Source organism: Lithobates pipiens, unplaced genomic scaffold (genome assembly GCF_037356315.1).
Source record: "Lithobates pipiens isolate NorthernLeopardFrog02 unplaced genomic scaffold, aLitPip1_a1.2 Scaffold_19, whole genome shotgun sequence".
In the NCBI taxonomy this organism is placed as follows: domain Eukaryota; kingdom Metazoa; phylum Chordata; class Amphibia; order Anura; family Ranidae; genus Lithobates; species Lithobates pipiens.
Window position 1 is genome coordinate 250,337,993 of NW_027507764.1, and position 21,128 is coordinate 250,359,120.

Here is a 21,128-nt window from a genome sequence, read left to right on the forward strand (position 1 = left end):
AGTGGGGGAGAATGTCCCCAATAATGATGAAATGATTGTAAGTTTTAAAAAAATTCCACAGCATTGGTTATGTGATTAATCGCTGATGGGTTTTGGTAGAATGACTTAGTCATAATCAGCTGATCAGCTACTCTGCCTGGACAGCGATCCCTTCAACCATTATCTGATATCATATGACCATAAGCTTCAGCATTAGATATAGGACTGATGATCACTCTGGGGAATAAATGTGACAACTCATGAGTACAAATAGACTTTGTATTATATCTAATTATGAAGTATGCCTTCAGTTCTTTCTCTTGGATGCATGATTTGTTACAAATATACTGTAGCTGTTTTAGCTGGATTTTTTGTATCTCATATATAGGCATACGCTTGGAGCCCTTTCACACTTACAGTACTGCCGCGTTAACTGGTGTTTCAGCAGCGCTGCCCATTCATTTGAATGGGTAGGGGTACTTTAGGAGTGGTGTGTACACTGCTCCTAAAGCACCCCAAAGATGCTGCTTGCAGGACTTTTTTTTTACGTCCTGCCAGCGCAGCTCCCCAGTGTGAAAGCACTCGGGCTTTCACACTGGGACTGAAGATGAGACATTTTTCAGGCACTTTACATGCACAATTTTTAGCAAAAAAGCGTGTAAAAAAAAAGCCTCCCATGTGAACGGGGTCTTATGGGTGCAGTTTGCCTTTTAAGATGGTCACAGTTTAGGATGATTATTTTTGTAGCCTCCCTGGCGGTATGATTCAGTCTGGTTTTAGGTGCTGAAAGCGGTACAATTATTTTGCATGGAAATTTGGCGTTTTATTTTGTAGTCCTGTAATTCTTAGGAATAACTCTCTTAAATCTGTTCAAACCAGAGTCTAGCAGACATCCCGGGTATGATAAAGTTTATAATATAATAAAGAATAATAAAAATTATTCAATAATGTAAACAAATCCTAAAACACTGAAAAAGGGACACTTTTTGGTTGCTATGGGCAATCTCCAAATTCCAGGCAGAAAAAACTGTATTTATAATATAAAAGTGCATGCAGGGCATTGCACAGACCACTAGGGACAAAGGGGGTGTGTAATTTTTTTATATAGATTACAGTACTTTGTGTGTTTTGTGTCTTTTTACTTTTTTGAATTTGCCGCCGTTCTCCGCTCCCGTGCGCCGTAACGTCGCAGGGAACGGAGCTCGGCGGCATTCGGCACTGTGTGAATCGAGCGGAGGACAGCTCGATCACACAGCGCGGGAGACATCGCTGGATCCAGGGGACAAGGTAAGTAACTCTACCTGTGTCCCCCCCTGCATCCAGCGCATCGCATAACCCAAGTCTGGCTCTGGGTTACCGCTCCTGTTAGTGAAATCAAAACCCGAGCCAGACTCGGAATTACCGCTAGGGAGGTTAATTTAGCACCATTATCTCTCTGGACACTACAAAGTATGAAATATAACGAGAGGGTAATATAGGTATTTCAGTAATGTTTTTTTTTTTTAAATATAATTATTATTATTTTTTTCCATTTTTACAAAAAAAAAGAGAGAAAAATTACAGTTTACATAAGTTACATACATAGCAAAGATAATGGGAACAAACCATCAAAACAACAAATGCATGCCTAAAGAGTTTACAATTAGACCTAGTCCATCCTTAATAATATTATGTGTATATCAACAAACCAAATTAAGTTACCCCCCCCCCCCCACCTCTGATATGAATTTAGAAAACAAGACCCTCATCAGAGGTCATGAAATACAACAGTCCCCAAAATAAACCCCAAAGGTTCAGCGGACTGCAAAAAAATAAAAAAATAAAAGTAAAGGAATGGCAACAAAAAGGGAGAAACCTCTGTAGATCAATTTTAAAGGACATGTTATGCAAATCCAATCAACTATTAGGACTCACATCAATGAGAGCCCTTCCTTCCTTTGAATAGATTAATATGTTCCATAAGGACCAAGTTTTCAAATATATCTCTCGCTTCTACTGAGATTTCCAAACCAAATCTTCCATCCTGTTCAACTCCTCCACCCTACTGAGCCATAACCCAACTGAAGGACTTCTTCTAAATTTTTACAGGGATTTTAGAGACATGTAGCAAGAAAAAGGCCGGGTCTTTAGGATTCTTATTGTCTGTGAACTTTTGAATAATTTTCCGGACTTCTTTCCATAAACCCTCTATTTTCACACAAGACCAAAAAATATGTAGCAATGTCCCACATTCCTCCTGACATCGTCAACGTTGATCAGAGATATTCGAAAAGCACTTATGAAGAAAGGACTAGGTCCGATACCACTGAGAGAGAATCTTGAAACTTGTTTCTTGCACTTTCGCGCAAATTGAGGTGTTTAATATAAAATATATTATATTAGTATGTTGACCTTTTGTAAAGGTTCTATCCCCATTTTTGCAGAAAAGTTAGCTGATAATCCTCCAAGGGTGTTATCAGCAGAGAATACATTTTCAAAAGGGTATGGGGAAACACAGCACTCTTCAAAATGGAGACAAGCTGCGATCAAAGATGTCAGGGGCAGGTAAAGTATGAAAAAAAAAGTCTCAATTGTACAACTCGCCTGAAGTCCAGATAGTAGGGGCCTACAGCTGATGTCATTGCCTGCAATGTGTGGCCAAGACCCTGATATCACGAAGTAAGAGGCCTGGTATGACCCCGCATCAATCGATATACTGAATGCTCCTTTCCGCAATCCCGGGGTGAATTGCGGGTTACCCAAAATAGGGAACAACGGAGACTCCACAGAAGATAACTTTAGAAAAAAGCCAAAAACACAAATGTGTCATGGACCCAATAAGTGGGTGAGTGTTAAGAGAGGCCGGGAGATCCTTATAACACCATGGGGGACCTATGCAGCGAGACACGGATCTGCGCCTGTTCTAAATTTGGCCAAATCTTTTTAGATCTTCATGCCAACATCAATCAATCAAACGGTCTAAAAGGGCCGCCTGATGGTATTTATAAAGCTCAGGGACAGCTAGTCTGCCAAAATGTTTAGGGAGAATCAACAAGGAACTCCCAATTCTAATTCTCCCATTTGAATCCAATAAACAGTGCATGTGTTCTTTTTAAAATAATTCCTAGGTATAGTAATGGGTAGGGCTTGGAATAGATATAAAAATTTCGGTAATATACACATTTTGATAATATTTCACCACCCAAACCAAGAGTGGACTACATAATGTTTTAAGGACTATTACATAGGTTGTTTAGAATTAATTGAGTACTGACTGTGATACTTTTTATTTATCCACCTCAAGCATGGGTTGTTTATAAAAGCATAGTAGAAAAGCCCTATTTATACCTAACATTTTAAAAATGGGCTTTTATGCACAGTTTTTGTGCGACACATAGGGCAAACAATTCGTTTCAATGTGCTTCCATATGCACGACAAATGCTGCAAAGTGGTTCATGACATTTTTTACTTGTTTTTTTCCCTCACGTTTTGCCATGTTTGTTGCATGTTCTTGCATGCAGCAAAACGTGCATTTGCTTCTGCATTTGCAGTACCAGTAACAATGAACATGACACAAGTTTTTAGGGCATTTTGTAAATGTGCGTTTTTGCGTGCGTTTTTGCGTGCGTTTAAAAAACACACAAGTGGAGTCCTAAAAAAAAAGCATTATAAGCTTAAAGTAGTTCTAAAGGCAGAAGTTTTTTTTTTTTTATCTTAACGCATTCTACGCATTAAGATAAAAATCTTCTGTGTGCAGAAGCCCCCCTAATACTTACCTGAGCCCCATCTTGATTGAGTGATGTTGCACAAGAGCCTCAGCTCTCCCTCCTGATTGGCTGAGACACAGCAGCAGGTGCCATTGGCTCCCTCAGTTGTCAAAGTCAGTGAGCCATTAAGGAGAGAGGGGTCGGGGCAGAGCCGCAGCTCCGTATTTGAATGGACACACACATCACCGGCTCGGGTGCCCCCATAGCAAGCTACTTGCTGCGGGGGTACTCAGCAGGAGGAAGGGACCAGGAGCACCTGTGAGGGACCTAAGAAGAGGAGGTTACGGGCTGCTCTGTGCAAAACCATTACACAGAGCATGTGTAACCATCTGGTCCTGGGGCCTTGCCTGGTTTTGCGTCTTTCAGGGCCAATTGAAGTTCAGGTAGTGTGATGGGTTCCTTCAGGAGCTCCTGGATCTCCGTTGGTAATGACGGTATGTGGGATGATTCTAGGTAGTTAGTCATATCGGCGTGCGTAGGCGGAGGGGAGGTAAGGTTATAAAGGGAGCTGTAGTAACTCCTAAACTCCTGTGTAATCTGTTGAGGTAATGACTGTTTCTGTCCAGAGGCGGTTAGGATTTATGGGATATAAGATGTTGTTCACTGTGTCTGCAAAGTCTGGGCTAGTCATTTCCCGCACTTGTTTCCAGCCTCATATGTTTTCCTGTGACATATTTGCAGTGCTGCTTTGGCCTTAAATTGTAGGAGGTCAGTTATTTGCGATCGGGTAGTATCGAGGTCAGTTCCCAGGCTCCTGGTTGGTGTTACCTTGTGTGTTAGTTCCAAGTCTCTGAGTTTTGTGAGTAATAGGTCTAGTTGCACTGTCCTTGTCGGTTTCAGTCTGGATCCATATTTGATAAGGATCCCTCTAATCACAGCCTTGTGGGCTTCCCTTACTACTGTGTTACTATCTGGGGTGCTGTTAGTGTCAAAGTGGTGGCCAAGTTCTTTAACTATGTCGGATAAAACCGTTGGGTCCTGAAGAAGACTTTCGTTAAGTCACCAGTGTGGGTGCTGTCTAGCTTGTGTGTGTGATATGGCGTACCGCATACTGATCAGGGCGTGGTCTGACCACGTAATCGACCTGATCGCGTTGTCCTTGATCGCGTGTAGTTCCCTGTGGGGTACTAGGAAATAATCGATACGTGAGTAACTTTGGCGGGGTTTCGAGTAGAACGTGTAGTTCCCCCGGGTGAAAAAGGCGTGGAGTGGAGTGCTAGGCCAATGCGTTTGCATGTATCTCGTGAGGTGGACAATGTACCTGAGGAAGTATCCTCTGTAGGATTTAGGGGTATATTCAGGTCTCCTCCTGTGATGAGCTCCCCTCTGAAAATCTCAGAAGTTGGGTTAGTCTTTTCCTCAGGAACATGTCTTGGCGGTCGTTTGGGGCATAGATGTTAGCTAGAGTCACCTTTTGATCGCCTATCATTCCTTTCAGGAATAAATAATGCCGTCTTTGTCTGTCTGCGTGTTTATGAGAGTCCAGGGTACCTTAGCCGAAATAAGGATAGACACCCCTCTGGACTTAGCCTCTGTATAATTGGAGTGATAAACCAGGGGGTAAAATCTGTAGCGGGAGGTTATTCTCTCTGAAGTGCATCTCCTGCAGTAGGACAATGTCTGCCCTTGCGTGGCGCATATCGTGGAGTAGCATCCAACGTTTTTCAGGCGCGTTTAGGCCTTTGGTGTTCAATGATACTATGTGAAGTGACTCCATGTTCAGGGGTGGGGGGGGGGGGGGGTGGGTGGGTTTAGGGGAGGGAAAAAAAGGGGGGGGTAGGGGGATAAAGAGAAAGTGACGGTGGGTTAGAGCTGGGTGGGAGAAACAGGCAATAAAGAAGAGAAGAAGGAGGTTAGAAAGATGACACTAGAGATGTATCTAGTGTAGCCTAAACAACTGTAGCGCCCTCCAGAGATCCCTCTAGGTATTGAGCGGACCTAGGTGGGTGAGTAGAAGGACAGAGCCAGAAGGTGACTCCGTGGCCCTGTCAGGGGACATAGACCTAAGCAATGTATTTTCCCCTTAAGCCAGTGCAAATAATTTATTTTGGGCTGGTGACCATAGGAGGAGGTACTGCCCCATTCAAATATTAACAGTAATAGCTGACAGGCATTATACAGTATATATACAAAGGGAGTCAGTGCTGAATGAATGTGAAACTGTGATATGCGTTATTTTCATCTGTTAAAGAGCTCTAAATGATAAGAATTATTTGTGCTAATTACATGTTATTATTTCCAATGTTTTATTTAGGTGAGTTCCTATAATTGTATCAGTCATCTTGTCTTGCATAGAGTACTTATTCATTACATCCATTGCATGGTGTTACAATAACATACAATACCTACCTTTCACCATGGCCACCAATCACTTCTGTAATCTGACACTGTGTGTGTGGTACACTTTCTTTAGCCTACAGGAAACTGTTCCTACCATAAATGGACAGTTGGTTGAATTTGTCTCCAAAGTGAAAAGTTTTCAGTTATCTGCCTAAATTTAACCCTTTACTTGAACCTAAGCCATAAAAAACCGACCGTTCTAATCCTCCCCCATTCTGTATAAATTGCAATAAATATTGCAGACATTGAAAAGTTAAATAAGCTGCATATTGATATCTGTCCTACAAAGTACAATATATTACCAAAGGTATTGGGACACCTGCCTTTACACACACATGCAACTTAATGCCATCCCAGTCTTAGTCCGTAGGGTTTAATATTGAGTTGGCCCACCCTTTGCAGCTATAACAACTTAAACTCTTCTGGGAAGGTTTGGGAATGTGTCTATGGGAATGTTTGACCATTCTTCCAAAAGCGCATTTGTGAGGTCAGGCATTGATGTTGGTCGAGAACGCCTGGCTTGCAGTCTCCACTCTAATTCATCCCAAAGGTGTTCTATCGGGTTGGGGTCAGGACTCTGTGCAGGCCAGTCAAGTTCCTCCAACCCAAACTTGCTCACCCATGTCTTTATGGACCTTGCTTTGTGCACTGGTGCGCAGTCATGTTGGAACAGGAAGAGCCCGTCTCTAAACTGTTCCCACAAAGTTGGGAGCATGAATTGTCCAGAATACCTTGGTATGCTGGCACCTTAAGAGTTCCCTTCACTGGAACTAAGGGGCCAAGCCCAACCCCTGAAAAACAACCCCACATCATAATCCCCCCTCTACCAAATAATTTGGACCAGTGCACAAAGCAAGGTCCATAAAGACATGGATGAGTGAGTTTGGGGTGGAGGAACTTGACTGGCCTGCACCTCAATCCAATAGAACATCTTTGGGATGAATTAGAGCAGAGACTGCGCTATAAACAAAGAAGACCGATAATAAAAAAAAAAAAGAAAAGTATAATTTTCTTTCTGCTGTAAAACATATCCAATAATAAATGTAAAAAATCTAATTTCTTGATACATTTAGGTGAATATGTATTATACTGCTTGTTAGTGGTAAAATAAAATCCCAATAAGTGTATATTGATTGGTTTGCCTAAAAGGTATAGTGTCTACAAACTATGGGATATATATACTGGAATTTTTATTTTTTTAAGTGATGGTAAGTGTTAAGCCTCATACACACGATAGGACTTTGTACAAACTTTCCCTTGGATTTTTGTACAAAGGGCGTCGGCCCTGAACTTGTATTGCATACACACAGCAGGACTTTTTCAGCCAACTTTCACCAAATCACGTGGTTTTTCTGCTCTTTACCGCCACCTTTGGTCAACTTCTGTATTGTTGTCTGATCTTTTGCATTGGTTCTGAGCATGCCTGTTTGTACTTTGTACAAAAGTCCTATGGTTTTCTGTACACACGATCAGACTTTGCTCCATCAGACTTTTGTTCCCAGAAAGTTTGTCCGTTCGCACAGCCAACAAAAGTCAGATGAAAACCAAAAAAGTTTGTCCGATGGAGCGTACACACAGTAGGATGTTGCTCCAAACAAGCTAATTTGCATGTTTGTTGTCAAAAAGTCTGATCGTGTGTATGGGCCTTTAGGGGGGCTGAGAAGGGCTGCTGCACACAGAAGTTTTTTTTTTTTTATCTTAATGAATAGAATGCATTAAGATAATAAAACTTTAATTTCATTTTTACTAGTAATGGCGGTGAACAGCAACTTATAGTGGGACTGCAATATGGTGTCCTAGAGGTAGACCCCCTACAGTCCTGTTGCCAGGGGTAACAGCAGACCTAAACACATGGTAAGACTCATTGCAGAATGCTGGACACTGTCCCCTCCTCTCTGGGCTGATTACTTCTCACACAGGCATAAGATGAAACCACTGGTTTCTTGTGCTTTCTGCCATCCTCTGTAGGCTGAACAAAATTTCCTCCACGGTTGCCACGGGTGATGACAGAAACTTTTTCACAAACATCTTCACTCAAAACCTAAGCCACATCTCGACTGTAGCTCTCCCTGTCTGCCAACAGACTTTCACTGTTTGCTGTGGGAGACTACATTCTTCCTGCAAAACTTTTCCAGCGCTCTCTAGATTGGATTATTTCTAGGTACCTGTGGTAGTCCCACTTGGTTATGACCCATCAAGCAGTACACCCCTTGGTACTCCTCTGTCAGAAAAGGCTGCACCAATTCAGCCCAGTGACCTCTGAGCCACCCTCTGTAGGAAGCATTAATCGCAAACGCATCCAAAAAAGTCCTCAACATGATCAGAAAGCAACATGTGCATTATGAAGTCAGCAGCACAGATTTCTCCATCGCTGCCACGGCCAACCACTCCCATCAGCTCACTCCTTGCACTGAGTGATTACTTGCTTTTCTTTTGCACTTGATCCTCTGCGGCCACATGCATCTTGCACCAGTATGGGGCTTGTTCTGTCGGTAATAACCCCTCCAGCCACAGAATTTCGTTTCTCATCTTAACAAATCTTGCTTCCTTTTTGCACTTTGACCACCACATCTCTACAGTCAGGCACGCAACACATTGTCATAATGTCTCTTTAAGACTTTGCGAGACAACACACTTTCACATGCAGATTTCACTGTGTACAGATTAGCTGCTGCACACTGTTTATTTCTACTCACAGTTTCTGGTCAGCAAGGATCTAAAACTCTGCCAGTTATGCCCACATCCTCCACCATATGTAAGATTGGGGTGATTACACTTGCGTGGTAGGTGCATTTACAATGAGTTGCGGCAGTCTAAAACTGTATTTTAAGGGCACAGCATCACTGCAAAAATTTAGCATTTAGCCACCTGGCTTTCTCGTGGCAGCTTCACTGCTCCGAGCACCTTTGCAGGATCTTCTTGACCATCAAGCACCTTTGGTCTTCCTGTCCACCAAACACATCCCGATGTTCTGCACAATCACTGAACTTTGGCTCCGTGGCTTTCCTTGCAGCTCGCTAGCTGCACTTGTCTCTCTCGGACTTCCACTCAGGCTTGGGCCTTTCTCAGTCCCAACCTGACCTTGATGCACGGCAGCATCCCACACAGCTCCCGTCAGACACACTGACCTCCCTCAGGAGAGTGGGGCCCTGAGCTCCCAAAATCTGGTCTTTACCACCCTTTTACAGAGTAGCCCTGCTCCAGTATACAGTGTCTCACAAAAGTAAATATATTATTCTATCTTTTCATGTGACAACACTGAAGAAATTACACTTTGCTACAATGTAAAGTAGTGAATGTACAGCTTGTATAGCAGTATAAATTTGTTGTCCCCTCAAAATAACACAACACACAGCCATTAATGTCTAAACCACTAACAACAAAAGTGAGTGCACTCCTAAAAATGTCCAAATTGGGCCTAAAGTGTCAATATTTTGTGTGACCACCATTATTTTCCAGCACTACCTTAACCCTTTTGAGGATGGAGTTCACCAGAGCTTCACAGGTTGTCACTGGAGTCCTCTTCCACTCCTCCATGATGACATCATGGAGCTGGTGGATGTTAGAGACCTTGTGCTCCTCCACCTTCTGTTTGAATGCTCAATAGGGTTTAGGTCCATCACCTTTACCCTCAGCTTCTTTAGCAAGGCAGTGGTCATGTTGGAGGTGTGTTTGGGGTCGTTATAATGTTGGAATACTGCCCTGCAGCCCGAAGGGAGGGGATCATACCCTGCTTCAGTATGCCCCAGTACTTTCTGGCTTTCATGGTTCCCTCAATGAACTGTGGCTCCCTAGTGCCGGCAGCACTCAGGCAGCTCCAGACTATGACACTCTTACCACCATGCTTGACTGTAGGCAAGACACACTTGTCTTTGTCTTACCTGGTTTCCTCCACACACGCTTGACACCATCTGAACCCAATAAGTTTATTTTGGTCTCATCAGACCACGGGTTTCAGTAATCTATGTCCTTAGTGTGCTTGTCTTTAGCAAACTGTGGGCTTTCTTGTGCATCATCTTTAGAAGAGGCTTCCTTCTGGGACAACAGCCATGCAGACCAATTTGATGCAGTGTGTGGCATATGGTCTGGGAGCTGACAGGCTGACCCCCCACCCCTTCAACCTCTGCAGCAATGCTGGCAGTACTCATATGTCTATTTCCCAAAGACAACCTCTCGATATGGCACTGAGCACGTGCACTCAACTTCTTTGGTAAACCATGGCGAGGCCTGCTCGGAGTAGTACCTGCCCTGTTAAACCGCTGTGTGGTCTATGGCCACTGTGTTGCAGCTCAGTTTCAGGGTCCTGGCAATCTTCTTATACAAACTGTACTCACTACTTTACATTGTAGCAAAGTGTTATTTCTTCAGTGTTGTCACATGAAAATATATAATAAAATAATTACAAAAAATTGAGGTGTGTACTCACTTTTGTGAGATACTGTATATATTCTATACCTGTAGGCCACTGTGGAAGCAGAAAATCATTGTAATATTTAGAATAGTAGAAGCACAGAGCCAGAAGGTGACTCCATGGCCCTTTCCACTCACCCCAGGCATATTATGTTGTTAGATGAAATAAACACCGGTAGTCTAAACCATGTTAATATAACAAAACATAGCTAAATGTTGCATCAAAATTCACATTTAACCAGGAAACATCTTTAAACATCAATGTTGTGACTAAGACAGATCAGCAAATATGTTGGTGTGACCTGCAAGAGGCGAAACCTCAAGTGCAGTGTAACTCCCTCGCGTGGGTCCTGCCGCCCCCAGGCCCTGTGGCTGAAAAACCTCCACCCCCACCGTTGTGGGCAACAGCAGGTCCCATAGATGCTGGGCAGTCCTGGGGGAGACTTTCCCAGCAGTTGCAAATTGAAGTCATAGTTTGAGGGGGGAAGGCTCAGCCTCCCAACCGTATGTCTAGGTGGGTTAACCCAGCAGCCAAACAAGTGCAAGCCCCCTAGCCAGTGGAAAGCTTCTGCTGCAGCATCCGACCAGGTTACTCCCCTCCTCCCTGTCGGGAATTCCGAGGGGGAGCCCCCCTCCTTGGCTGTGGGGGCCCTCAGAGAACATCCAAATTCTTCACTTCAGGGCAGGGCAGTATATGTATCCCAGATTTGCTCCCCGTCAGGACGTCCGGGACAGCGAAACAGTACTCCCCCCCCCACCCAACACCAGCCCAAAACCCGTACTACAAGGTGTCACCCCTCCAATAACCAAGGAGGGGGACTTTACCCCTCAGGAACTTGAGGAGAAGTGTTGTGTGCTTCGGGCAGGTCCAGAGGGTCCATGTCCCTCCTCTCTGAGTAGTTATGCAGAGCCAGTGCCCTCGGCCTAGACATTCACCTCCGGGGTGGCAAGAACAGATGGGCTGTCCGCGGGGACTGTGCATAATGAAGATGGCGGGTGGTAGATGGTCTCCAAAAAAGGGGGGGCCCTCGCCAGGGGGAAAAATTCTCGATGGTAAGGGCCAGGACCCTCAATATAGCAGTTAATGTCAGGTGAGTTCCCAACTGGGGAAGAGCGTGTAGGGGCAGGCAATGGGGTGGGTGACCGGGAAGGGTGGCCTACGGCCTACTCATGTGGGGCGCCACCGGAACCCAATCTGCATCTACTTCTCCCCAGGTATTGGCAAGGTGGTAGGGGGCCGCGATTCACCCCGGCTCCCGAACATCCCAGCTGGCAAGGAAGAAGCTATAGCCAATCAGGGACTTGGATTGGCTCTGTGCCGATGAAATGAAATAAAGCTGGCAGGTCCGCTGCTGTGTGTAGTGTGAAGGAGCCCGTGTCTCTGCAGAAAATCAATGACAGTGGAAACCCCCAATGATATGACAGTCGTGTTGCTTGGCCAGGTCTAGTAGCGGGCGTAGGAGGGCTCTGCGTCGCAGGGTCGATCTTGAGAGGTCTTGGAGGATCTTGACTTGTGATCCGTTCACTTCCGCGTCTCCCCTTTCCCAGGGATGCCGCAGGATGTCCTCTTTCTGCGTGAAGCGGTGGAGCCTGCAGATTATATCCCGGGGCCTGCTTGAATCTGTGGGTCGGGGGCCAAGTGCCCTATGCGATCTGTCCAGGATAATGTCAACCTCCGGGTCTTCAAGTACTTCGCGGAAGAATCCTCTGACTGTGTCCTCTACGTTTTCCAGCACGGATGTCTCTGGGCCCCCCGGAGCTGCAGGTTGTTGGGGCGGCTCCGGTCCTCGATGTCCTTGAGATGGAGCTGCAGAGCTACTGCAGATTCTCGGTGCTGGTCCCGGGACTGCTCCAGCACTGACACCCGCACGTCCAGGAATGTCTGCGAGGTCTCGCCGGCAGATACCCTCTCTGTCAGGGAGGCAACCACACTTCTGACCTCCTGGATGTCCCGCCTGTGCGTCTCTTCCAAACGCAGGATCAGAGCCTCTATGGGGGACTGAGTAGGAAGCGCCTGCAGCATCTCCCTGATGTCCTGGTCTAGCGGGGTGGCTCCTGGTGGCTGAGGGTGAGCCATCTCTGCCTGTTGGGGGATGTTAGTGTCGTCCGTGAGGCTGCCGGGTGTTGCCTGGGTGTCCGCAATGGGATCGCCGGAGTCTGCCGCATGTCCTAGCTGAGCTGTATTGTTTGCTGGGCTTTGTGACTCCGTCACTCTGGCCCCGGGGGAGATCTCCTGTAGACGGTGAAAGTAGCACTGAATCTCACTCAGAGTTTTGCCTGAGCGGGTTCCTCTCATGGCTAATCGTGTCTTGTATTTTTATGATGCACTCATACCGGTATTTCGGACTGTTTTCACCTGGGTATGAGGGTGCAGGCTGGGAGCTCCAAGAGAAAGCTGCCTCACTCGGCCATGTCCAAGCCACGCCCAGATGCTATAACTTTTGCCTAAACCAATCAATATATGCTGTTTTTTTTTTTTTTTTTTTTTTACCAAAAATAGTAGCAGAATGCACATTGGCCTAAATTGATGAAGACATTTGTTTTTGTTTTTTATTTGTTTTTATTAGGTATGTTTCATAGCAGAAAGTAAAAAAGAATTGTTAGTCTTTTTTTTATTTATAGTGCAAAAAAATTCAAAACTGCAGAGGTGATCAAATGCCACTAAAAGAAAGCTCTATTTGTGGGAAAAAAGGACATCAATTTTGTTTCGGTACAGCATCGCAGTATTGCGCATTTGTCAGTTAAAATAATGCAGTACCATATTGCAAAAAATAGCCTGGTCATGAAAGGGGGTAAAATCCTTCAGGGCTGAAGGGGTTAAAGAAGAAGTATAGCCAAAGATATTTGGATTGCAGTTCCTGCTGTACTCCTGTGACCTGTTTTCAGCCAACATTGGGCTAAAGCCTGTTGGCTATATGGACGGGATCCATCCAGATGCTTGGGTCAGCAGCTGGCTCAGCCTCTCAGTGAGCCGCTGAGAATCCGAGCCAGCGCCCCCCCCCCCCCAGCCCAGCGTTGCAGTGTGCGCTTGAGGCGCAGAGAGCCAGTGAGTGGCAGGCTAAAGACTATGTGGGGGGGGGGGGCAGTTAGGCAGTTACAGCTGGGATTGGTGCTGTAGCCATTTAGACGTGCATGACTGCTTGTTTTTTTCTAAAAGCCATGCTTCTCTTTTAATTATTGCTGAACTTTTGGTTGCTCATTCCGTATATTCTTTGCTGGTTTCAGACAATTTCAGATTTTATAGCTGTGTAAAAGTTTGCAGATTTTGGTAGCCACAACTTACGAGAAAAAAACATTGTGAATAAAAACATCTATTAAAGCGGAAGGAAAGTCCACTATAGACATTTTTTAAGGCCCCCCAGGTGGGTTAAGCCATAATGTACTAGTATGCACAGCATGGGACCGATCTGGCTGGCCCCCCACACTCCCATCTTCGCCCACTCTTCCTCCGGGTCCTGTGCCTTCAGCCATTTGATAGGGCATGGGATTTCCGTGATACGGGTTGGGGCCGATCGGGCCATAAATGTTCGCTGGGCTGCGCATGCGAGGTTCAGTGAACATGACAGCTGACAGGCAGAAGTATTCATTTATGGTAGAAGAGACCAAAGTTGTCTCTTCTGCCATAAATACCCTGCTTGTCAGCCATCTGTTTTTCATTTTTGTAAACTCATAAAATGCCCTTATTTTACACAGTTGTCAGTCTTTTTGTCATGATTTTGGGCTCTTTGTCTACCCTAACTGCATTCCTTACTCTAAGCCCACGTACACACGGTCGGAGATTTTGCCAACCAAATCCGTCGGATTTTGGCCGTCGGATTTAGTTCGACGGATTGTGGCCGAAACTGTTGCATACACACGGTCAGGCCAAGTTGGCGAAAAATCCGATCTTTCAGAACGTGATGACGTAATTTCGTTACGATGGGACTACATTCAGGCTAGTAGCCAATAGCTTTGATGTAGGAATTTGATCTGAGCATGCGTGGCACTTGGTCCGATCAAAATGCTCTACACATGATCGGATTAGGTCCGTCCGGCCCAGTTGGTCGGGAAATATTTCCAACATGTTGGAAATTTGGATCGGACGGAGATTCGGACGGAATCAGTCCGATGCATACCACACACAGTCAGATTATCTGACGACGCTGTCCGATAAGACTCATTCCGACAGATTCTCCGACCATGTACAAGGGCTTACATCTACATAACATTTGTTTTTTATTGTTACACATTTTTAAAATATATTCAAATCAAACTGTTGGGTTTGCATAAAGTAGGTGGTCCCCCAGTGCCATGTTGCTGCACAGAACACTTCTACGTCCAGTCCTTCTGCCAGCTTTTCCTGTGCAGTAATGTATTTCAGAAATCTAACCCGTGGTATGGGACAGCTTTTAAAAAGAAGACAGTCTAGAGCACGGATACTGGTAGAAGTAAATAGTTCATAACATCTTCTTGCACACATTTTTTTTATTCTTTGTGATCTTTAGTATTTTTAAAACTATTATTTTTCTTTTTAAAGTCAGGTAATAATGAAATATTGCATTCGTATATGGTTTACTATCAAGTCAGCAGATAGCAACCTGATCTATACACAGTACAGTGAGGGAAAAAAGTATTTGAGCCTTCTGATTTTGTACATTTGCCCACTGACAAAGAAATGATCAGTCTAAAATTTTAATTGTGGGTGTATTTTAACAGTGAGAGACAGAATAACAACATAAATATCCAGAAAAACGCATTTAAAAAAGTTATAAGTTGATTTGTATTTTAATGAGTGAAATGAGTATTTGATCCCCATCAATCAGCGAGAATTCTGGCTCCCAGGTGTCTTCTATATAGGTAAACTGAGATTAGGAGCACTCTTTTAAATGGAGTGCTCCTAATCTCAGTTTGCTACTTGTACAAAAGACACCTGTCCACAGAAGCAATCAATCAGATTCCAATCTCTCCACCATGGCCAAGACCAAAGAGCTGTCCAAGGATGTCAGGGACAATATTGTAGACCTACACAAGGCTGGAATGGACTACAAGACCATCGCCAAGCAGCTTGGTGAGAGGGTGACAACAATTGGTGCGATTTATTCGCAAATGGCAGAAACACAAATTAACTGTCAGTCTCCCTCAGTCTGGGGCTCCATGCAAGATCTCATCTTGTGGAGTTTTAATGATAATGATAACGGTGACAAATCAGCCCGGAACTACAAATCTCGTCAATGATCTCAAGGAAACTGGGACCATAGTCACCAAGAAAACAATTTGTAACACACTACGCCATGAAGGGCTGAAATCCTGCAGCACCCACAAGGTCCCCCTGCTCAAGAAAGCACATGTACAGACCTGTCTGAAGTTTGCTAATGAACATCAGAATGATTCAGAGAACTGGGTGAAAGTGTTGTGGTCAGATGAAACCAGAATCAAGCTCTTTGGCATCTACTCAACGCGCTGTGTTTGGAGGAAGAATGCTGCCTATGACCCCAAGAACACCATCCCACTGTCAAACACGGAGGCAGAAACATTATGGCCTAGCCAGTCTCCCAAACGTAATCCCATATAAAACATATGGAGGGAGCGGAAGGTTTGAGTGACCAAACGTCAGCCTTGAAACCTTAGTGACTTGGAGAGGATCTGCAAAGAGGAGTGTGATAAAATCCCTCCTGAGATGTGTGCAAACCTGATGGCCAAGAAATGTCTGACCTCTGTGATTGCCAACAAGGCTTTTGCAACCAAGTACTAAATCATGTTTTGGGAAGGGGTCAAATACTTTTTTCACTAATTAAAATTCAAATAAATGTATTACTTTTGAAATGCATTTTTGTGGATATTTTTGCTGTTATTCTGTCTCTCACTGTTAAAATAAACCTACCATTAAAATCATAGACTAATCAGTTCTTTGTCAGTGGGCAAACGTACAAAAGCAGCAGGGGGTCAAATACTTTTTTCTCTCACTGTATGTGGTTATCTCAGTTTGCTCACCAATATCTACATTGTTGTTTTTGTTTTTTTGTTTTTTTTGTACATTTTTGTTTTTGTTTGTGGTTTCGTTAGATTTGTTTAGTTACATACGTTTTCTTTGTAATGTTGTGCTGCTGTATATTGCATTTTAAAGTGGTTGGAAACCCTTACAACCAACTTTGACCTACAGGTAAGCCTAGATTGAGGCTTACCTGTAGGTCCAAGAAATATCTCCTAAACCTATACGGTTTAGGAGACATTTACCCGAAGACAGCCACCGCTGTCTACATCACATGCGCCGTAGACAGCGGCGTGCAGGCGCACTGGGGCAGGCCGCAGATCACGGCGATGTGCCGCGAGTGTCGGCTCCCGCGCGCATGCGCGGGAGTGACATCATTGTGGCTCCGGCGAATCACAGCGCCGGAGCCGCGAGACCCGGAAGTCGATCCGGGATCCATGGCAGTGGCGAAGAGGAAGACGGAGGACCGCTTCGAGGGCTTCGTTCTCAGGTAAGTTATTCATACTGAGCTAGTATGCTATGCGTACTAGCTCATTATGTCTTTGTCTTGCGGGATTTTTTTTTTCAGGATTTTTTTTAAAGGGTTTACAACCACTTTAATACAGAATTATACATTTTTGTTTGTTTAAAAAAATAATTATTAATTTGGGGTTGCACTGTCTTTATGTGCTAATATTTTAATTTAATACTGCATGTTCTCGGACATCACTTGCTAACAGTTTAGTCTTTTATATAATTCTGAATGACTGTTTCTCCCTCCTTATTACATAAAGCATTGCTGAACTTGAATTGCTGGGGCACAACTGCAATTTATAATTAAGTTGTTTTTTTCTGGTGTAGCTACAAAGGTAATTGATATTTCATTTCTATTTTGGGCACAGTGTAATTACATTTCCATAGAATGATCAAGGAACAACATAGTGCATCATTTCTGGTTTAATTAAATACGATAATTTGCTTAGTTGTGGTATCCATTTTTGTGGGTAAAAATATAATTTTTAGTTTATTATAAAAACACAATTATATTATTTGTTTATCTGATGTATTTTACAGTTTAGAGTGAAAATATTGTGTAAACATAATGAGCCGTGGTATTAAACACATGTTTTTGCTTTATTTAAACTGCTTCAATGTTGCTTTACTGTCACATTGGTTTCTACTGTGTCTTTCTGGGATGTTAATAATTATGTTAAAATTTGTCTTTCAGACACTTGTATTTCCTGCAAATTAAAAGTGACATTTTAGAGGGAAGGTAAGATATATCTAATAAATAATAAAGTATTAATCTAGTTAAATGTGTTGTCTACAGTAGATTAGGAAATAATCCTTCTGAGTGTTCACAGACTTTGTTTTTATCCATATTCTGTTTGTTTCCAGTTCTGAAGAAGTTTCCATAGAATTCTAAGTGTAGCTCACTTGCCCAAAACCTGGGGTAAGCCCCAAAAATAAGGCAACAGCTTTTGCCATCTGTTTAAATAGGACTGTGATAACTTTTTTAGCCAAATCGGAATGCCTCCATACTATGACAAATGCATTTCCTATGAGCGGCATCAGTTAAACTTAATGCACCTGTGGTGTACATAAAATCAATACAGTTAACACAGGCAATGAGATGGCACTCTTGTAGCTCTGCTCATCTTGACATTTTTCACAGCACACAGCCCATTGGTTAGAAAACCACTCTTCGGCAGAATCTGGCTTTAGGCCCCTTTCATACTTGACTTGTGACTTGGGACTGCAAAGTCACATGACAAGTTGTGCCTCATGATTTCCAATCAGTACCATTCATAGCTTTGTGACTTCAAAGTAGTCCCTGTACTACTTTGGTCTGACTTTGATGCAACTTGAGGTCCATAGACCTCAAGATTACACAAGTGTTGCTTCAAATCGTATCGTGAAACTTTCAGGTCGCACAAGTGTGAAAGGGGCCTTAGTTTGAACAGAAGCACCATCTACATGGAATTAATTTGTTTTATCTTTGATTCTGGATGTTTTCCCCCACAGCTCAAATGCAATCTTCTGAACTTATCGGTAATATAAGTGAGCTTTTCCAGACTGGCTCTCAGGCTGGATTTCTAAAGCCATTATACCCAGTACCAGCACCTAGCAAGGCTTTAATGCCTCTGTCAAACCACCATACTGTGTTAAACTAACCCCCTGCCAGCTCATATGTAAACTGTTACTAGTTCACAAAAACCCAGCCCCAGCTATGATGTGCCAGTGAGCAACATAGACCTCTTGAGCTGGCCAGTGTTCCTAATGCTATATGATCTGGCTTTCCTGCAATGGGCAAGGTTTCAGAGGTAGGTTTTTCTATCAGTGCTGCTGAGCCTATACAGTGCCACCTGCCTGCACACTTTACTCTTGTACATCATACCCAGTTTACATGGGTAAATTGTGCAGACAGGAAGTCTTCACTTAATCACTTTAAGAAGGGACCTAACAAATCTCAAGGAGCAAACTAGTTACCTCCTTCCCAAATATGCTTCTGGTTGTAGCAATACTGTACTGGTTATGATTCTGGTTGTATTGGTATGGCACTGATTATCCTGCTTGTATTGATTATGCTTCTGGCTCTGTCATTATAGTACTGTGCTGGGGTCAGTCCATTTAGTGTTGGTTTACTTTTCTTACCGTTTTACAGCTGCCTATGCTGTGTGTATGTTGAGGGTTGGGGTTAGCCTTCCAAGCAGTTGAAAATATTTATTATTAGATATATTACATTGAAAGCTTCTCTGCAGCAATGATCTGTATAACGCTATGTAGTTTGTAAAACTACACATAATATGTAAATATATGCATGTAGAAAAAAGAAAATATGTCAGAATTTTTAATTGTTTGATTGCTATGTTATTTTATCTGCTTCAACCATTCAGAATACATGTTCCCTTCTAGGTTACCATGTCCACTAAACTCGGCTGTTGTTCTCGCGTCATATGCTGTACAATGTAAGTCATTTTACTTTTGTTTGTTTTTAACCTTCTTGATTTCTGAAACAAACATGCTCACTGGCGTTCAGATTATTAAAATATATTCTTCATAAATAAACTGAGGAGCAAACTATAATGGGTTTTATCTTTCACATAGACAGAAATGTAGGGCCACAATAAAAACAAGTCACCAGTAAATCTAATCCCTCCTCAATGTACTGAAATGCTGTCTTATTTGTTAATGTCTTCCTGGGTCATGTCCTGGCTGACAGCGAGGTAAAATCTCCCCAAAAGGCATGCAGACAGCAAAAAAAATGTTATAGCTTCATCCAGGGCTGGTGCAAGAATTTTTGACACCCTAGGCGAAACCTAATTTTGCCGCCCCTTAGCAAGACCTCCAACCCCACCCCTTTGCCCTGCAGTGGCTATGGCTGGTGGCTGCAGATGGCTGTTCTGTGGGTAGGTACGACTGGTGGGTAACCCTGGTGCTTGCTCTCTCAGGAGAGGGAGAGGGAGGAGGAGGAGGAGGAGGAGAGGGGCAGGGTGGACAGGGGGAGGAGGAGAAGGAGAGGAGGAGAGGGAGGAAGGAGTGTAAGAGGAGGGAAGGAAGAGGAGGAAACAGGAGAGGGCGGAGGAGGATGAAGAGAGGGGGGAGGAGGAGAAGAGGGAGGAGGAGTGGGGAGAGGAGGAGAGGGATGAGGAGTGTGGGGGAGGAGGAGGGAAGAGGAGGAGAGGGAGGAGTAAGGGGTTTTAGGAGAGGAGGAGGGGAGAGCAGAGGGAGGAGGAGTGAGGGGTTTTAGGAGAGGAGGAGGGGAGAGCAGAGGGAGGAGGAGTGAGGGGTTTTAGGAGAGGAGGAGGGGAGAGAAGAGGAGGAGGAGGAAGAGAGGGGAGGAGAAATGGGGGAATACAGGGGGAGAGGAGGAGAGGGGGAGGAGAAGGGGAGGAAGGGAAGGGGAGGAGGAGGAGAGGGGGAGGATTGGGAGGGAGAGGGATGAGAAGTGTGGGGGAGGAGAGGTGTTAGGAGAGGGAGGAGGAGGGGTGTTAGGAGAGGATGAGGGGGGAGGAGGAGGAGAGGAGGAGGAGAGAGGATGGGGGAGGAGCAGGAGAGGGATGAGGAGTGTGGGGGGAGAGGTGATGTGAGGGAGGAGGAGTGGGAGGGAGGAGGAGTGAGAGGGAGGAGAGGAAGGAGGAGTGTGGGGGAGAAGGAGAGGAGGAGTAGGAGGGGGATGAGGAGTGTGGGGTAGGAGGAGTTGGGGGTAGGAGAGGTGTTAGGAGAGGATGGGGGGAGAAGGAGAGGATGAGGGGGGGGAGGAGAGGATGAGGGGGGTAGGAGAGGATGAGGGATGAGGAGTGTGGGGAAGAGGTGAGGGGGGAGGAGTGAAAGGGAGGAGAGGAATGAGAAGTGTAGGGGAGGAGGAGAGAAGGAGTGTTAGGAGAGGAGGAGGAGAGGGGTGAGGAGTGTGGGGGAGAGGAAAGGGAGGAGGAATGGGAGGGAGGGAGGAGATGGATGAGGAGTGTGGGGGAGGAAGGGGTTGGTAATGGAGGAGGAGAGGGATGAGGAGTGTGGGTGAGGAGGAGAGGGGGCAGGAGAGGTGTTAGGAGGAGGGGGGAGGAGGAGGGGTGTTAGGAGATGAGGAGGGGGAGAGGAGGAGGAAGAGAGGGATGAGGAGTGTGGGGGAGGAGGAGAGGGATGAGGAGTGTGGGAGAGGGAGAGAGGTGGGAGGAGGAGGGGTGTTAGGAGAGGAAAAGGGGGG

At 44.7% G+C, this 21,128-nt stretch overlaps 1 protein-coding gene across 3 annotated transcripts in view; it reads left to right on the top strand.

The window, feature by feature from the left end:
* Positions 1-21,128, top strand: part of PTPN3 (protein tyrosine phosphatase non-receptor type 3) — a 294,126-nt gene that overhangs the window by 129,941 nt on the left and 143,057 nt on the right. For all 3 annotated transcript variants that reach the window (XM_077491913.1, XM_077491914.1, XM_077491915.1), the window contains 2 exons: positions 17,652-17,696; positions 19,340-19,392. In XM_077491913.1, coding sequence (XP_077348039.1) covers positions 17,652-17,696; positions 19,340-19,392 — 98 coding nt within the window. The remainder of the gene's footprint in view (positions 1-17,651; positions 17,697-19,339; positions 19,393-21,128) is intronic.